At 43.6% G+C, this 17,927-nt stretch overlaps 1 protein-coding gene across 2 annotated transcripts in view; it reads left to right on the top strand.

Moving 5' to 3' along the window:
* dock9b (dedicator of cytokinesis 9b) overlaps positions 1-17,927 on the top strand; it is a 93,696-nt gene that overhangs the window by 16,408 nt on the left and 59,361 nt on the right. The window contains exon 1 of one of the 2 annotated variants that reach the window (XM_056266814.1): positions 7,062-7,270. The exons of the other annotated variant lie outside the window; for it this stretch is intronic. Coding sequence (XP_056122789.1) covers positions 7,079-7,270 — 192 coding nt within the window. The 5' untranslated portion in view covers positions 7,062-7,078. Of the gene's footprint in view, positions 1-7,061; positions 7,271-17,927 lie in introns of those variants that run through there. 2 annotated transcript variants of the gene reach the window in all.

Below are 17,927 nucleotides of genomic sequence, written 5' to 3'. Positions count from 1 at the left end.
GCTCAGTATTCCAAATTTAAAAAAAGAATTTGTCTTTATAATCTTTTTCTCTTTTTCTTTGGCTGATGTCATAAATCCCTCTTGCTTTTTCAACCCTCCCCTCCATCCTGGCTCCATTTGTAACATCCACTTTTCACAATGAAGGAAATCAAGTTCCATATACATGTCTTTTTATTGAATATACCGTTTCACTTGGAAATATAATTATAGGTTGAGAACAGTGTTTTAAATTGTAATGTGCTTATTCTTCTTAAATGTGTGTTTGAACAGCATTTGATTGAATCGCGAAGTATTGCAACTTGACAATGATTTCAATTTCATACAGTGTGTATTGTACACAAGGATAATTTTGACTGATAATGGTTGTATGTTTGCAGAGGAGAGAAGGCCTTAAAGCCCTCCTCCTCTAATGGATCATCTCTGTGTCAGTGCTTGCCTGTTGTGAAAAGGATTTCCCATGATTAAAGAGTAGATTATCTCTCGAACTGCCGTCCTATATTTGTACAGTGTCCGCGTTGTAAGATTAGGTAAACCAGCTAGTGGGTCAAACTGGGCTCTGACTGACTGATTCTGGCTCTCACGTCATCTCTCTCTATATATTTATGTATCTTTATCTTTTCATTCATCTAAAATGTATTTAGTCAAAAAATACATTGGCAATGCCAACCTGGTGGATGTAGTAGGTCCTGGAATGTGTTTATACTAATATACTAAGAATGCACTTCATCAGTGTAAAAGTTACTGAATTAAGTACATACCATGTCAATATGTGCTATTCCTGGTGAGGTTTAAGTATTTCTAACTTGAAGTCTCTCCCCAGTAGTATTGATTTCCACTTTTTTATATTAAAGGTCTCCTTGTACAAGAGAATTGTCACATCATTACATTAGTTCTGAGAAATTATTGTGTATGACTGATGGCTTTAGAGCTTTTAGAGCCGTTGACAGAATTAATCACAATTTCAGCTTCTCGTCTAACACATTAATGATATATCATTACATCTGCTGTTACATTATAAGAATAATCTCAAATGCAAGATTAATATGCAGTTCACACAGGGTCATGTAATTCACTGACTAAAACAGACCGTAGTTTATTGTTTTTTGAATGGGAAAAAGATCTGTTTTTGTAAATAACTATATCAGTGCCTGGGAACTGTCTGTTTTTGAAACATCCATTAAATTTTAATACCATATGAGTCATTTTACATACAGAACAAGCATTTCCATTTTCCTTTTGTTACTCTAATGCATGCGTTTGTATTTGCATACGTGAGAGAACAGAATCTGAGTGTAGTTTTTCCATCCATAATGCATAGCTCCATGAAGTAATGCCTTAAGCTTTTGTATATGTATGGCTTCAATTTGAATGGAAAATCAAACTCCTGCCGCATCAATACCGGTCTCACACTGATTGATGAGGATTTTATGTTGTGTTTTTTAAACCATCATTTTTAGATTTTGTGGCAATACACAGATCTTTGTGTGTAAAACATATTTTGGTGATGTTTAAGGTTTATTATGTAATAAGTAATGGTTTATGAGCAGAGGAATGCTTTAGAAAGTGTGTCTCAAAGGGAACAAAAGTGCCAAAAGGGTTTTTAGTGCCAAATACTTCCTATTGCAAGAGACTTTATTTGCTATTTATTTATTTATGCATTATAATGAAGTAAGAATTGTCAGTCTTAAATATGTTTATTTTTCAATCACCCATTGAATAATTTGGTTTTCATCACACAGTGACTAATAGCATTTGTGTGCTATTTCTGGCCATTAGAAGTCAGATTCATTCTTTCTCCGGTCCAGTCCTCATTCTGCACAGTATAGGTTCAGAGAGGGCCTCGTCTTTGCATGCTCCATTTCCACATGAGGAACAATGATAACACTGTCTTGTGTTCTGATTAGCGCTGTGCTGGATCTGTGTTAGCGATGTGTGTGAGCATTGCCAGTGTCTGTGGCCGCCAAACTTAAGCCAAACTCCAGCCGTGTGAGAAAGTCTCTTTGTCCTGATGTAACCTCGCTGTATGTGAACCATGATGTTGAATAAAAGCCCAGCTGTCTGTGTAACAAGTGTATGCCACTAGCGTCACCGAAGGGAATTGCAAGAATTTGTCAATATTCCGTTACGTAAAACAAAAGTATCATTTATCATATTAGCTCTGTTGCTAAAATCATGCTAAAATTATATTTTTAGATTTATCTAGTTAATGTGCATGAACATTTTACACAAGCTCTTGCAAAAAGCTGATTGGGCCTTGTAACTGTTGCAACTCCAATATCTAGCTGCAATAATGTCTTTTTTTTTTTTACTGAAAAATCTTGCATTTTAGCATTTCTAGTTTCATCGTCTCAAAATCAAGTATGTCCCAAAAAATCGTACTCAAAATCAGATTACACCGATGAGTATTATTATGAGATTTACTTACTGAGAGATATATGCATTTGATCTGTTGGTATTAGCTGGTAGGCTAAATCAATTCAAAAGCAGCATATTTTTTTATGAAAGCATTTTTTTGTGCCTGTAGATGGCAGAAGAGCCTAAATATGGCACATAGGAAGTTTTCTGACTATCGACTGTCTGAAAAGTATTGATCTGAGCTAACAGTGTGCTGACGTTTCTCAGCTTTCTAATCATTAATGCACTTTTAACAATCTGTTCTCTTTCCTCTCTTTCTCTCTCTACACCCTTTCCTGTGTCTTTCATTTTCTCTCCTATGAAACACCTGCTGTTTAATTACTCAAGTTGTAAGCGAATTTTCTCATTTTTTCCCCAGCAACAATTATTTCCATATGCTTACTATTGTATGGATTTGTTTTAGTGTTGTTGTGAGCTTTGTCGTGTGTGTGTGTGTGTGTGTGTGTGTGTGGTAACAAGAATGGGTTTTCAGCCTCATAATATTGTCCAGTGCTGAGTATTGCAACATTATCTCTATGGCAACCACACATTACATCATAGTTTTGCAATGAATCACCTAGACCATCAGGCCTCTGACGTCAGTAACCCTATGACCAGGTCCAGCTCAGAAATGAAATCCAGACGCAGACCAAAACAATATGCACAAAACGTGCCCTCAAGGAGCAAAAATGAAGCAAATAAACTTCAGGCTCCAAGTAACAAATGTTAGAAATAGACTTTCATATGAGCTGACTGGACTCACATGAAAGCAGAACAGCTCACACTTTAATTAATGGAGTTTGAAAACATCACGTAAAAATGTGTTTAAAACTAAAGCTAGCAAACTTGCTTTTATTTAGTTTCTGTCATATCTCACGAGACTTATTTTTGCCAGTTTTTAAATTATAGTTTGTGTGTCTGGTAATTATATCATGCTTATGAATGTTAAACTAGATTTTTTTTTCCATGCACAACTTGTTGCAACAAGGATAGGGTGTTGTGGTTGGTTGTCAGGCCATTGCTAGAGGGTTGCTAGGGTGCTCTGGGTGGTTGCATACTGGCCCAATCAGACAAGCCCGCCTACGTATGTCTATAATATGTCTTCTTTGTCCACTTTTTGAATATATGTATAAACATCAGCTATGTTTAATACTTAGGGTCTATTCAAATCTAACTTTAAAAGGATAGTACACACACAACATTGAAAATTCTCTCATCATTTATTCACTCTCATGCCATCCCAGATGCAAATGACTTTTCGCGTCACTTCTTGTGTCACACTTCACAACATCCTTACGACATGCTTCACAACGTGAATTCGACCCTCTCATGAACAACAGTTGGCTGGTTTATAATTAAACAAGTTTAAAATATTAGTATTTTATTTTACACACACCTATTGCTTTGCGTCAGAAGACATTGATTCATCCACTGGAGTTGTATGGATTACTGTCATGATGTGTGTGCTTTTTATAGGATCATTTGGGCATCCATTCTCTGAACACACATTTTTTTTCTTACATCTGGGATAGCATGAGAGTGAGTAAATGATGGTTCATTTTTGGGTGGACTGTCCATTTTAGGCCAGAAATACACTTAACACAAGTCTGCACACAAGCGCTTGGCCAGTGACACTTACTTTTGATTATGAAATACGTGCCGACACATTTTGAAATGCAATGAGTGAAAAGTAAGTCGATCTTGCATCGCTAAAAGCTAATAACCGAATGCAAGTACAACCAATGACAAAGCGCTCACGTCTGCATTCGCACACATGCATAAAGTGCGTTTCTGACCTAAGTATGAGTAAAAGTAAAATGATGAGTTACTTTAGCAAGGACCATACTCTGGAATTTCTTTTCACATGCATTTGCTGGGAAATGGAAGCAAGATTGTTATACAGCATTTTTTTTTTTAACCAACTTAATTCTTTTTTTGTATGTGTCCCTATATATGCCCTAAAGAAAAGGAGGTGTAGGGTATTGGTTTTATTTTAATTAAACACACTCTCTTAATTAATATTTTAATGAATCTCCTCTTGAGGAGTTTTTATGTGTGAGAGAATGAAAGACAAAAAGTTATCAAAGTGTGCATGCTTTTGATCTTCTCTTTATGCTGTCATGAATGTGTGTGTGTGTGTGTGTGTGTGTGAGCAGGATAGAGCGTTTGAAGCTGTGCAGTCACTGCAGTGATGTGTCTGTACTGAAAATATCCCTTTCTTTCTGTTCATTAGGCTCATCATTCTCTTTGGTCAAAAGAGGCCCTTGTAAAGAATGTTAACCCCACATTGCAAGAAGTCAGAGATCCATCTTTATGTTCTCAAAAGTAGTAGATTGTGTTTGATGTTTCATACAGAAAGACTTGGAGAGTCTATAGGCTTATAATGAGTGGGGCAAAGCTACAACGGCCCCAAAAAGTGTATTTTATTTTATTTTATTTTATTTTATTTTATTTTATTTTATTTTATTTTATTTTATTTTATTTTATTTTATTTTATTTTATTTTATTTTATTTTATTTTATTTTATTTTATTTTATTTTATTATTTTGTGGACTTCATATATCCAATAAAAATGGCCTTGGAATCTTGTAAAAATGTGTAGTTCTTAGCTTAAGGCATTTTACCTAACCTGTGAAATAACCTGTGAAATAATCAATTTTACTTTAATTAAATCAGTTAATGTTCATGATACCACATGAAGCACTTAAAGTTACGTGACAAAACAATTCTTATAGTCTGAGAAAATCTCTAGCATCAGTTTAAAGATAACACTCGGTTTAACCCCCGTCCCCCCCCCCCCCCCCCCCCCAATGCTTAATTGTCCAAATACATAACTCAAACCAACTTACAACTGGGAGGAGTACATATGATAACAATGATAATCAAGGGGCGTTTCTGTGACTAAAGGTTGAATTCTAGATGTAGCGTTGGAGTACATGCCAAATTGTTACACAAAAGCGAAAAAAAAATAGACATCTGATTGGTGGAGGCCCTTGACCAGCACCAATCAGTGATGATCATGTCACTGCAGCAGCACTGAAGCGTGAGCTGTAGGCTTTGATAAATCTGCTCTAAATGTAATGCCAAACTAATGTCTACTGATCCGGAGCAGGGTTAAGTCAGTCTTAACACAGAAGAGCACTTAACATTTACACAACACACAAGATGTAGAATTTATTAATATTCAAAGCCATGTTGTTGTCAGATAGAAATACTTTTTGCTTACAGTTATGGATACATACACTTGACACACATTATGTACTGGCTATGATGTCAGATATGCTCATATGTGGTCACACACGTCACCCCAATTTTTCAGGTCTTTGAGCATGTCATCCCTGATATGTCTGAGTCATTTACTCTAAAAAGTAGGTGACTGTGTCAGCTCCCAATGAAATATTAACACATAGAGGGGCTTTTCTGCACTTTCATCTATTGAAATCTTTAGTTACGACCTTTATGTGTTGTCGATAGACTAATAATCAGTTTGACAAATATTTGTAATTTTTTATGGATATTCGAATCAATCTGTTCTCTGCACAGATGCTTTTAATTTATAATCAAATTCGTTGTTGATCTTGATCATTTTCATAATCGATTACTATCGATTAGTTTTTGCAGCTCTACATTACAGCACAGTGTGTTCAATGGAAAAAAGTGTTACAATTTTAATTAAAAAAATTATTTTTTAAATAAAATTACTTATTTTAGTAATTGTTATATTTAAAGCATGTTTTTATTTTGTGATTATTTATTTGATTAGTGTGTGCAAAAACAGAAATAAAATAATTAGTAAGATAAAAAACAATTAAATAATTGAAAAAGAATAATTAATAATTTAATATAATATGATAAAAATGTATAGAATAAAAATGTTTCTATGTCAATTCCCAGACACTTAAAACATTAAAATAATTGATATATTGATATCTATCTTAAAATATTTCTCAATTTCTAGTGCTAAGTAGTTGTACGAATTATTTCCTCGCATACTCTACATTAGGATGCTCTTATGTTCAAACACACCTCTGTAACATGCGCTCATGTTTGCGTGTGTGTTAGCGTTAGCGCATGAATGAAGCTGTGTTCCGAGATATGGGTCAGAAATCACAGAGAGCAATGTTAAAGGAGAAAGGGGGGGGGGGGCTGTAGAGGAAGCACAGAGAGTGAGATACAGAGAGAAAGAGAGAGAGAAATAGATCAGCATCTCCAGGCAGAGACGAAAAGTCGACGCCCAGCACTGATTCCAGAAGCAGCTCATCACTCACTCCCTCATTCTCTTCCGTCAATCCTCAGCATTCCTCTCCCTCATGTCCTAGATTCAATGGAGCACTTTCCTCCTGAGGAACGTGTCATCGTAACATCCCCCAAGGCGGTTTTAGCTAAAACACACTTTTAGGAAGCTGGCAACTTAGAATCTCATTCATTTGAATGGATGAAGTCAGTCTGCTGTCATCCTTGAGGAGGAAGCTTGCTCCCATCCCTTCTGCTCTTATCCTGGTTCAAAGCGGATGATGGAGTGATGTGTCTCAGGACAGAGAGGTTTGTGTTGGGGCTGGATATCTGAGAGCTGGGTTAGTTCTGGCTGGGCTTCGGACCTGTGTCTTTTAGCAAGACTTTAGCAGACGGACTTGTGTCTTTTAGCAGAATCAGCCACATCTGATCTGCTCACAGAAGTGTGTGTATGTTTCTGGGACCGTGTGCGATGGGTTGCACTGCGAGTGTGATCCTGTTTGAGGGACTGCGGCGTGTGTTGCACAGGAACTGTGGATATGTGTGTAAACCGGAGCTGGAGGCAGCAGAGCCAGCGGAGGAAGAAGACACACTCAGCCGCAGAGAATCGCTGGCAATCACACCACCAGCAGCTGCATCATCGGTAATGTGTTGTGTGTGGTTTTTGTAATTGTAATAGTGTTAATTTGTGCTGTAGACTTTATATAACTGGTTATATTAGAGATTTCATGTTTCACGTTCCTCATGAATTGTGTAAGGGAGAGTTACAGGCTTTCCCTTTAACAGTATTATTCAGCACTCTCTGAAGTAGCAGTTTGCTGAGCGGAAGGTTTCTTCAAGTGTGTGTGGGTGTGTGTGTGGAAGTGTGCCTGTGGGTTAATGAATTATGTATCACTCTGAAAGTCGTGTAGTGGTTATAAAGTATGTCCGGACTATTTTTTATAAATTTATAACGTCACTTTTTCTTTTTGCTTTTGCTTTGTCATTATGGTGTATGGAATGTAGATTACTTTTTTCCCCACATTTTTTTTTAAAGCAGTTTAACATAAGGCTGCAACATAAAAGGTTATAAAAAAATTAAGGGGTACGAATACCTCCACAAGACTCTCTCTCTATATATATATAGAGGATATTTCCCTGAGTCTCCAATCTATCCTGGTCTCGCCCAGCTCCAAGTCTCCTGCATCTTCTTTGGTTCCGTCCAGCTCCAAGTCTCCTGTGTCTCCGATGATAACACCTAGCCTCCCTCCCTCCTCTACCCAGGACAGCCAGTCCTTCGGCCCTGCTTCCGCTGGTTCCCTTCAGTCCCTTGACTTCCCCTTCTTCCGGTCTCCAGCTCTGCCTTGCAAGGGGATCCTGTCACTCCACCTCGGCCCGTCGACCAGTCGGGCTCCACCTTGGCTCCTCCCTCCCTCTGCTCCACCTTGGCTCTTCCCTCTTTCGGCTCCCCCTGCGATGGTCGTCCTTACGGCTGCACCGGGCTCCCTCATCCCTCCGGCTCCACCTTGGTCAGTCGTCGCTCTGCCTGCACCATGGACTTCCGGGCCTTTTGGCTACACTTTGTCCCTCCACCCTTTTGGCTCTGTTGGGCTCCGCCTTCCCTTCGGCTCCAGCTTGGTCCTTAGTCCCACCGGCTCCGGCTCAGTCCTCTGGCATCCTGGTTCCACCTCGGACGCTTGTCGCTGCAGTTCCGCCTGGGCCTCCAGATGCATCAGTGTTGCTTAGTCTCATCGGCTCTTCATCTCCACCTGGATCTTTACCTCTATTGGCTCCATTTCAGTCTGTCATCCCACTGGGTTCGCCTGTCAAGTATCCATCATGGCTCCTTCCTCCCTCGACTCCGCCTTGGGTCTTCGTCCTGGCTGTGCTCTGGGTCCCCACCTGGCTGTTCCTGCTCTCGACTCCTCCCTGGCTCCGCCCACCGTCATTGACGCCCTGGTTTCTCCCGCCGTCATATCCTCCTGCATCCTACCTGGTGCCAGCTCCTTGTCCTCCTCCAAAGCCCCCCTCCCTCCCTCCTCAGTTGGGCACTTATTAGTGCAAGGACGTGCCTTCTGAAAGGGGGAGCTACTGTAACGATCTCAGTCTGTTTAGTTTCACTGTGTTTAGGTATATAGTTTTCCCTGTTCCTGTTTTGCCTGTGTTCCTGGTTGTTATTCATTTCCATGGTTTCTAATTCATCACGCACCTGTTTCTGTTCCAGTTAATTACCTTACTCTGTGTATTTAAGCCATTGCATTAGTTCCTCTCAGTTATTTGTTCAGTCTTGTTTATGTTAAAGTGTAGTTGCCTTGTTGATTTTCTCCTGCGTATTCTCCTGGTTTATTAAAAAGACTTTTGGAATTCATACTGGTTTGTTCGTGCTAATCTACACATTACAATATTAAACTGCTTTTTTTCATCCATCCATCCATCCATCCATCCATCTTCTTCCGCTTATCCGGGGCCGGGTCGCGGGGGCAGCAGTCTAAGCAGAGATGCCCAGACTTCCCTCTCCCTGGACACTTCCTCCAGCTCTTCCGGGGGGACACCGAGGCGTTCCCAGGCCAGCCGGGAGACATAGTCTCTCCAGCGTGTCCTAGGTCTTCCCCGGGGTCTCCTCCCAGTGGGACGTGCCCGGAACACCTCCCCGGGAAGGCGTCCAGGAGGCATCCGAAACAGATGCCCGAGCCACCTCAGCTGACCCCTCTCGATGTGGAGGAGCAGCGGCTCTACTCTGAGCTCCTCCCGAGTGACCGAGCTTCTCACCCTATCTCTAAGGGATCGCCCAGCCACCCTGCGGAGAAAGCTCATTTCGGCCGCCTGTATCCGGGATCTTGTCCTTTCGGTCATGACCCAAAGCTCATGACCATAGGTGAGAGTAGGAACGTAGATTGACCGGTAAATCGAGAGCTTTGCCTTACGGCTCAGCTCTTTCTTCACCACAACAGACCGGTACATCGACCGCATTACTGCAGAAGCTGCACCGATCCGTCTGTCAATCTCCCGTTCCATCCTTCCCTCACTCGTGAACAAAACCCCAAGATACTTAAACTCCTCCACTTGAGGAAGGATCTCTCCACCAACCTGAAGTGAGCAAGCCGCCCTTTTCCGACTGAGGACCATGGCCTCGGATTTGGAGGCGCTGATTCTCATCCCAGCCACTTCACACTCGGCTGCAAACCGTCCCAGTGCATGCTGAAGGTCCTGGTGTGAGGGGGCCAACACGACAACATCATCCGCAAAGAGCAGAGACGAAATCGCGTGGTCCCCAAACCTGACACCCTCCGGCCCCTGGCTGCGCCTAGAAATTCTGTCCATAAAAATTATGAACAGAACCGGAGTCCAACATGCACCGGGAAGAAGTCTGACTTACTACCGGCAATGCGAACCAAGCTCCTGCTTCGGTCATACAGGGACCGGACAGCCCTTAGCAAAGGACCCGGGACCCCATACTCCCGGAGCACCCTCCACAGGCCGCCTCGGGGGACACAGTCGAATGCCTTCTCCAAATCCACAAAGCACATGTGGACTGGTTGGGCAAACTCCCATGAACCCTCCAGCACCCTGTAGAGGGTATAGAGCTGGTCCAGTGTTCCACGGCCTGGACGAAAACCGCACTGTTCCTCCTGAATCAGAGGTTCCACTATCGGCCGTATTCTCCTCTCCAGTACCCTGGCATAGACTTTCCCAGGGAGGCTGAGAAGTGTGATCCCCCTGTAGTTGGAACACACCCTCCGGTCCCCCTTCTTAAAAAGAGGGACCACCACCCCGGTCTGCCATCCCAGAGGCACTGTCCCCGACCGCCATGCGATGCTGCAGAGGCGTGTCAGCCAAGACAGCCCCACAACATCCAGAGACTTGAGGTACTCAGGGCGGATCTCATCCACCCCCGGTGCCTTGCCACCGAGGAGTTTCTTGACTACCTCGGTGACCTCAGCTAGGGTGATGGACGAGTCCACCTCTGAGCCCCCAGCCTCTGCTTCCTCAATAGAAGACGTGACGGCGGGATTGAGGAGATCCTCGAAGTATTCCTTCCACCGTCCGACGACATCCCCAGTTGAGGTCAACAGCTGCCCACCTCCACTGTAAACAGCGTTGGTAGGGCACTGTTTCCCTCTCCTGAGGCGCCGGACAGTTTGCCAGAATCTCTTCGAGGCCAGCCGATAGTCCTTCTCCATGGCCTCACCGAACTCCTCCCAGGCCCGAGTTTTTGCCTCCACAACCACCCGGGCTGCAGTCCGCTTGGCCTGCCGGTACCTGTCAGCTGCCTCAGGAGTCCCACAAGCCAACCAGGCCCGATAGGACTCCTTCTTCAGCTTGACGGCATCCTTTACTTCCGGTGTCCACCACCGGGTTCGGGGATTGCCGCCTCGACAGGCACCGGAGACCTTACGGCCACAGCTCCGAGCCGCGCTTCGACAATTGAGGCGGAGAACATGGTCCACTCAGACTCAATATCTCCGGCCTCCCTCGGGATCCGTTCGTGGCTCTGCCGGAGGTAGGAGTTGAAGATCTCTCTGACAGGAGATTCGGCCAAACGTTCCCAGCAAAACCTTACAGTACGCTTGGGTCTGCCGTGTCTGTCCAGCTTCCTCCCCCACCATCGGATCCAACTCACCACCAGGTGGTGATCAGTTGACAGCTCCGCCCCTCTCTTCACCCGAGTGTCCAAGACATACGGCCGCAGGTCAGATGAAACGACCACAAAGTCGATCATCGACCTACGACCTAGGGTGTCCTGGTGCCATGTGCACTGATGGACACCCTGATGCTTGAACATGGTGTTCGTTATGGACAAACTGTAACTAGCACAGAAGTCCAATAACTGAACACCGCTCGGGTTCAGGTCGTGGGGGCTGTTCCTCCCAATCACGCCCCTCCAGGTGTCACTGTCGCTGCCCACGTGAGCGTTGAAGTCCCCCAGTAGAACGACGGAGTCCCCAGTCGGAGCACTTTCCAGCACTCCTCCCAGAGACCCCAAGAAGGCCGGGTACTCTGCACTGCCGTTCGGCCCGTAGGCACACACGACAGTGAGAGACCTATCCCCGACCCGTAGGCGCAGGGAAACGACCCTCTCGTTCACCGGGGTAAACTCCAGCACATGGCGGCTGAGCTGGGGGGCTATAAGCAAACCCACACCAGCCCGTCGCCTCTCACCATGGGCAACTCCAGAGTGGTGAAGAGTCCATCCTCTCTCAAGGAGTGTGGTTCCAGAGCCCAAGCCATGCGTAGAGGTGATCCCGACTATCTCTAGTCGGAACCTCTCAACCTCACGCACGATCTCAGGCTCCTTCCCCGCCAGCGAGGTGATGTTCCACAAACCTAAGGCTAGTTTCCGTGTCCAGGGATCGGGTCGTCGAGGCCCCCGCCTTCGACTGCCGCCCGATCCTCTCTGCACCGGCCCCTTACGGCTCTTCCTGCAGGTGGTGAGCCCACGGGAAGGCGGTCCCATGTCGCTCCTTCGGGCTGAGCCCGGCCGGACCCCGTGGGGAGAGGCCCGGCCACCAGGCGCTCGCATACGAGCCCCAACCCCGGGCGTGGCTCCAGGGTGGGGCCCCGGCTGCGCCATACCGGGCGACGTCACAGTCCTTGTATTGTTGTCCATCATAAGGGGTTTTTGAACCGCTCTTAGTCTGACCCGTCGCCTAGGACCTGTTTGCCTTGGGAGACCCTACCAGGGGCATATAGCCCCAGACAACATAGCTCCTAGGGTCATTCGGGTACTCAAACCCCTCCACCACGTTAAGGTGGCAGTTCAAGGAGGGGTGCTTTTTTTCACATTAATCTAAACTCCATACATTCTGGTATATAGATACAATAACGTTAAAAAGTTTTGAAAACTTTATCATGCTTATCATCATACTTATTAGATTTTTTACATTTTGGAAAACGTCTGAGAACAGGGAACGAGACACTGCGTCAAGTGACGCTTTGGGGAACGCCTCAGGCGTGACAGGTGTCTGAAATCACTATCAAATCATGGCAATCACACTGCCCGAACCCAGCATCGCTGGGAAACCACTTACAGGGAGGCCTGGTGAGGCCTACTACCTGACAACCACCACATGTGGGAATTTCGTCTTCAGGGAGGCCTTGTGAGGCCTACTACCTGGTAACCACCAAATGTGGAAACTCGTCTTCTGGGAGGCCTGGTGAGGCCTACTACCTGATAGCTAGTCAGGCTAGCTGTCCAGTTGCCTGTCCTTGGGACTTAGCGCTCAGGGAGGCCTGGTGAGGCCTACTACCTGATAACTACCATGTGTGGGAATTCCCATATGTGGGAACTCACCTTAAGAGAGGCCTGGTGAGGCCTACTACCTGATAACCACCCTATGTAGAAACTCGCCTTCAGGGAGGCCTGAAGAGGCCTACTACCTGATAGCAAGCTAACAACTGGTTGCTATGATCCCTGAATGCGGGTGTCAGTCCCAGGGCGGCCTGCTAAAGCCAGCCAGTCCTGGGGCTCAGTCTCGGAGCGGCCTGTTAAAGCCGGCCTCCTGAAAGTCTTCTTATGTAAGAAACTAACTGCCACAAACCAGAGAGGTTGGGGACTGAGCTACATGGTGGCCTGATAAGGCCAACCGCCTGACAGTGGTCAAACCTATTTGGCTGATTATAATCGGGGCTTGCCTCCAGTGAGGCCCACTGAGGCCAATTGTCTGATTGGCCAGTGAAATAACAGTCGAGCACCCCATGATGGGGCTCAGGGTCAGAAAGGCCTGCTAAGGTCAGAGCCTGACCATCAAGACTGCTGTTTGTATACCCGTCACTCGAGACTCACTTAGAGGATTAAAGAGGCCTACTAGGCCTAAAGAAAGTCAGTGCTGTCAGCCATCTTCACACTGCTAGGGACTCACCTATCAGGGAGGCCTGGTCGGGGCTACTAGCTGATAGCAAGTCTATTCTGCTACAAATGTACACTGTTGGGAACCATACTACACCCATAACTATTGGGCCCAGCCACAGGAGGCCTAATACGGCTATCTACCTGGTATCTACCTATAATGTATGTCCCACAATGTTGGGACTCACCTCCGAGGAGGCCTTTTAAGGCTTATTACCCATCAGTGAGTCTACTGCCCGAACTACTAAGGCCAACCACCAGAGGTAAGAAGAGCCCTCTTGGGGGCTGCCTGGTCAAGCAGGCCTGCTGAGGCCTACCACCTAACCGCACAGCCTTCGTTGGCAGATAAGCTGTTATACAGCGCCTACAGCATCCTGGTACCTAATCACATTGCCAAAGGCAGTGTACTCAGCAACAAAGCAACACCCTTTAAGCAAGGGGAGTACAACATATGCCACTCTGCCTCAATGGAGGCCCCAGAGTCAGGGGCCTACCATCTGTACGCATGGGCGTCAGCTCATGGCAATGCTCTGGCTTCACGGTAGCGTAGTTCGAAACCAAAAAAGGAAGTGAAGGTTAGAACTTCCCGCTCGACCTCAGCCATAGTGGTGCGAGGTAGAATAATACAGAGCTGAGAGTGGGGTACTCACTACCTACCTTGTATCAACAGGGGAGTACCATCACCTAATTCTGATTTTTTTTAGCCATTATTCCAGTCTTCAGTGTCACATAATCCTTCAGAAATCATTTTAATATGTTGATTTGGTAAAATAAACATTTATTATTATCAATGTTGAAAACAGTTGCTGCTTAATATTTTTGTGGAATTTGTGATAACATTTTTTAGGATTATTTGATGAATAGAATGTTGAAAAGAACAACATTTATTGGAAATATAAATATTCTGTTAGAATGTAAAAGTCTTTACTACCACTTTTGTGTATTGTAAATGTAAGCATTGGATTCATTCCTAAATGGATGCAGCAGTGGCCATGGCCAATGATGTATTTCTTGCTGTCTGGCACGTATAGACTGTAACTGGCAGTAAGTGTGGCTCTGCAACACAGATGAGAAGGAGATGTGGGCTATGAAGCTGAAACAACTTATCTGAAGCATGTGCTCCTCAGCAAGACCATGACCCCAAGTGCCACATAATCTTGAAATACAGCGACAACATGGCAGTTTTACAGACAGACAAACAGAGAATGTGAACAGAACATCACCACATTAGCACACATTGATTCTGAGTGACCCATCTGCTCACTAATAGGACTGCATGTAACCGAGGCTTGATCACAGCTATAAACTTTCCTTATACTGTGGAAACACAATTGACTTTTCCATGATCTATGATAGTTCTGTGAGCCTCTCTGCTGGGATCATATATCACACATGCTTTCAATCGGACATGCTCAGCTCATCTCTATGTAATATGCTGCTCTCCACAGCTTATGCTTTCACTGAAAGGTGTGTATAACTCCATAAAATACTCTCATCACTGTCAGCTGTTACACAGCACCAGCTGGCTAAAGTTCAGGCCCAGCTGTGAATCTCCCACTGTGGATGGGTGTATACAGTATGGTCGGGGTTTCTGTATGTATTATTTTTTTCAGTCAGTGGTCCCCGCCCTGGCTTCCTGCCCTGACCCCCTTTGGGAATCTTCCCAATTATTGCGTCAAAGTGGGATTATGCAACTCTCCCAAGCTAATGCCATAACTCTAAGGGTGTGGGGGAATGTAGTGCGTACGTATGTGTGTAGGTTTTTGATTTGTTTCATGTGTTTGATTGCAGTTGTACATAGACAAGATGATATCGATTTAATGCGTAGAAACACAATGACATAGTCACATTATTTTTGGGGTCTGTTAGAACACATTTACATGATTTAAAGTTTAAAAAGACATTATTTTTATCATATTGTACATTGCTGCAGCACCTCTTTTCACTTTCTGCCTGAAAAGCTCTGTTTTGGATGGCCCAGTCTGTTCTGATTGCTTAGAGCAGATCTTTGTTTATGGATTTTTGAAGAATCGTTTCCTTGGTTGGAGCTGAGGTTTACTTGAGTTAACGAAAAGACTGAGATCCTGTTTTTGTGATGCTTACCCTTGTGATCCTCATCACGATTGGTGTATCGCTTACTGTTTCCTGCACTAGAAAAAGACTGTTTAAAAGACTGTATTAACTTACCGGCATACTTCACGGTACTCACCTGTTTGATCTCTATTTGTTTCAATAAACTCTTGCACCCGGGTTCTTCTCCCTACTCTGTGTTGGTGTGTCGTTACACATAGTGAAATAGTAGTTATATATTGTTTATTAGCACTTCTGTCAAAAACATTTGCATAAGAATGCCTCTAGAGCAAGACATTTACGAGTAGTTTTTCATCATTGCACCATAGATTAGACGTTCAGTGGTTTAATGGCTGACACTTGTCTACACCAGGCACAAGTTTTGCATCAAAAACTAATAGAACCCATTATAATCACTGGTGCTGTCTACTCTGGATACAATAATATACATATGCCTGTTCAATTTCTGACATACTCCACGCACTTGAGCTGCTCCTGACAACAGGACAAAAGGAAGAGTAAAAGAATGTTTGCTTTGTCTCAGGTTTAAACAGCATGTAAACAGTATTTGTACAGCCTTCGTAAAAACACCAGTGTCAGATTTATTTTTAATGGTGTCCCGGATCTTGTCAGAGGATTATATGTTTATATGAGCATTTGACTCATGTGAATGATTCTTCAAATTGTGCAGCTTATTTCAGAGCCCTTAAATTTTTTTTTTTTTTTTATGGTGATAGAAAAAATATAAGATGGTAGGAAAAATTATGTAAATGATTTTGCGTTTGCTTGTAAAACTTTTTGAATTTTAAGTGGAAATTAAATTTTGCGAGCAAAGAATTTAAATATAGTTTTCCTCTTATTTAATATTTTTCCATTATCAGAACTTTTTCATTCCCCAGAGAATCACAAAAGCAAAGCACTGACACATTTTTTTTTCTATTTAATTTTTTCCCACCCTCTTGCCCGCTTAAAGGGTTAGTTCACCCAAAAATGAAAATTCTGTCAGTAATTACTCACCCTCATGTTGTTCCAACCCCGTAAGACCTTCGTTCATCTTCGGAACACGAATTAAGATATTTTTGATGAAATCTGAGAGCTGGATCACTCCTCCATAGGCTTCTTCAGGGATTGAACTTGCCGGCCTCGAAAAGTTATTAAAGACATTGTTAAAATAGTCCAAGTGACTACAGTGGCTCAATCTTAAGTTTATCAAGCGACGAGAATACTTTTTGTGCGCAAAAACAAACAAAAATAACGACTTTATTTCAACTATTCATGTCCATCTCCTTGGGCCTCGAGTCAGTTCACTAGTGTAATAGCGTAAGCTTATGTTGTTGTACGTCACAAGCATCACGCACATGACCAGCGTCGGCCAATAGTGAGCCTACGTGTGACGTAGCTCTACGGAATCACACTACGTTAACTGACTAGAGGCCCAAAGAGAAGGACATGAATAGTTGAAATAAAGTCGTTATTTTTGTTTGTTTTTGCGCACAAAAAGTATTCTCGTCGCTTGATAAACTTAAGATTGAGCCACTGTAGTCACTTGGACTATTTTAACGATGTCTTTAATAACTTTTCGAGGCCGGCAAGTTCAATCCCTGAAGAAGCCTATGGACTAGTATGGAGGAGTGATCCAGCTGTCAGATTTCATCAAAAATATCTTAATTCGTGTTCCGAAGATGAACGAAGGTCTTACGGGGTTGGAACAACATGAGGGTGAGTAAATACTGACAGAATTTTCATTTTTGGGTGAACTAACCCTTTAAGGACTTTGTAGCTTTGTAGCGAGAGGTGCGCTAGTATATTTCGAAATTATCAGAATCTTTTGAAAATTGCATTAAAGGAGGGATCTTTGCCATATCAAGGGATCAGAATGTCATGAAGACATTGGAATAGGCTCTTTTAAATTTGGGTCAGCAAGCAACCACTTAGCTATGACCTAGTAGCTGCCTAGGAACACTGTAACAAACACTTAGAACACATTATCAAACACATAGCAATGTCCTGGCAACCATTGAGAACACCTTAGAAATTATGTCAGCGAGTTCAGAACATCTGAATGAAAATATATTATTATTATTAACATAAATGATTAAAATATGAAATATAATAAATACATTTCTGTGGACTATTGTCTGATATCCTGCCCTTCCTAAGGATGACTTTTGACCCCTGAGAGGTGACTACAGGAAGTATATGTGTGTATTGCTGAGTATGCGGTTCCGAATTCAGGGTATTGTGTTTTTGTACATATGTACTCTTGCTGAGTTTCTGAATATGAATGAATGTTAATCGTACGCCATGTCGGACTGTCGTCTGACCTTTTCTGAGGACGCCAGAGTGCTGGACTGGTGCAGATAAGCAGATCTGTAATTGTGTGTCTGATCCTGCTGTGTGAATG

This window comes from Rhinichthys klamathensis, unplaced genomic scaffold (genome assembly GCF_029890125.1).
Source record: "Rhinichthys klamathensis goyatoka isolate OS25496 unplaced genomic scaffold, OSU_Roscu_1.1 h1tg000254l_1, whole genome shotgun sequence".
NCBI classification, from domain to species: domain Eukaryota; kingdom Metazoa; phylum Chordata; class Actinopteri; order Cypriniformes; family Leuciscidae; genus Rhinichthys; species Rhinichthys klamathensis.
Note: the sequence above shows the minus strand (reverse complement) of the source record. Positions and strands in the feature narration are given on the sequence as shown.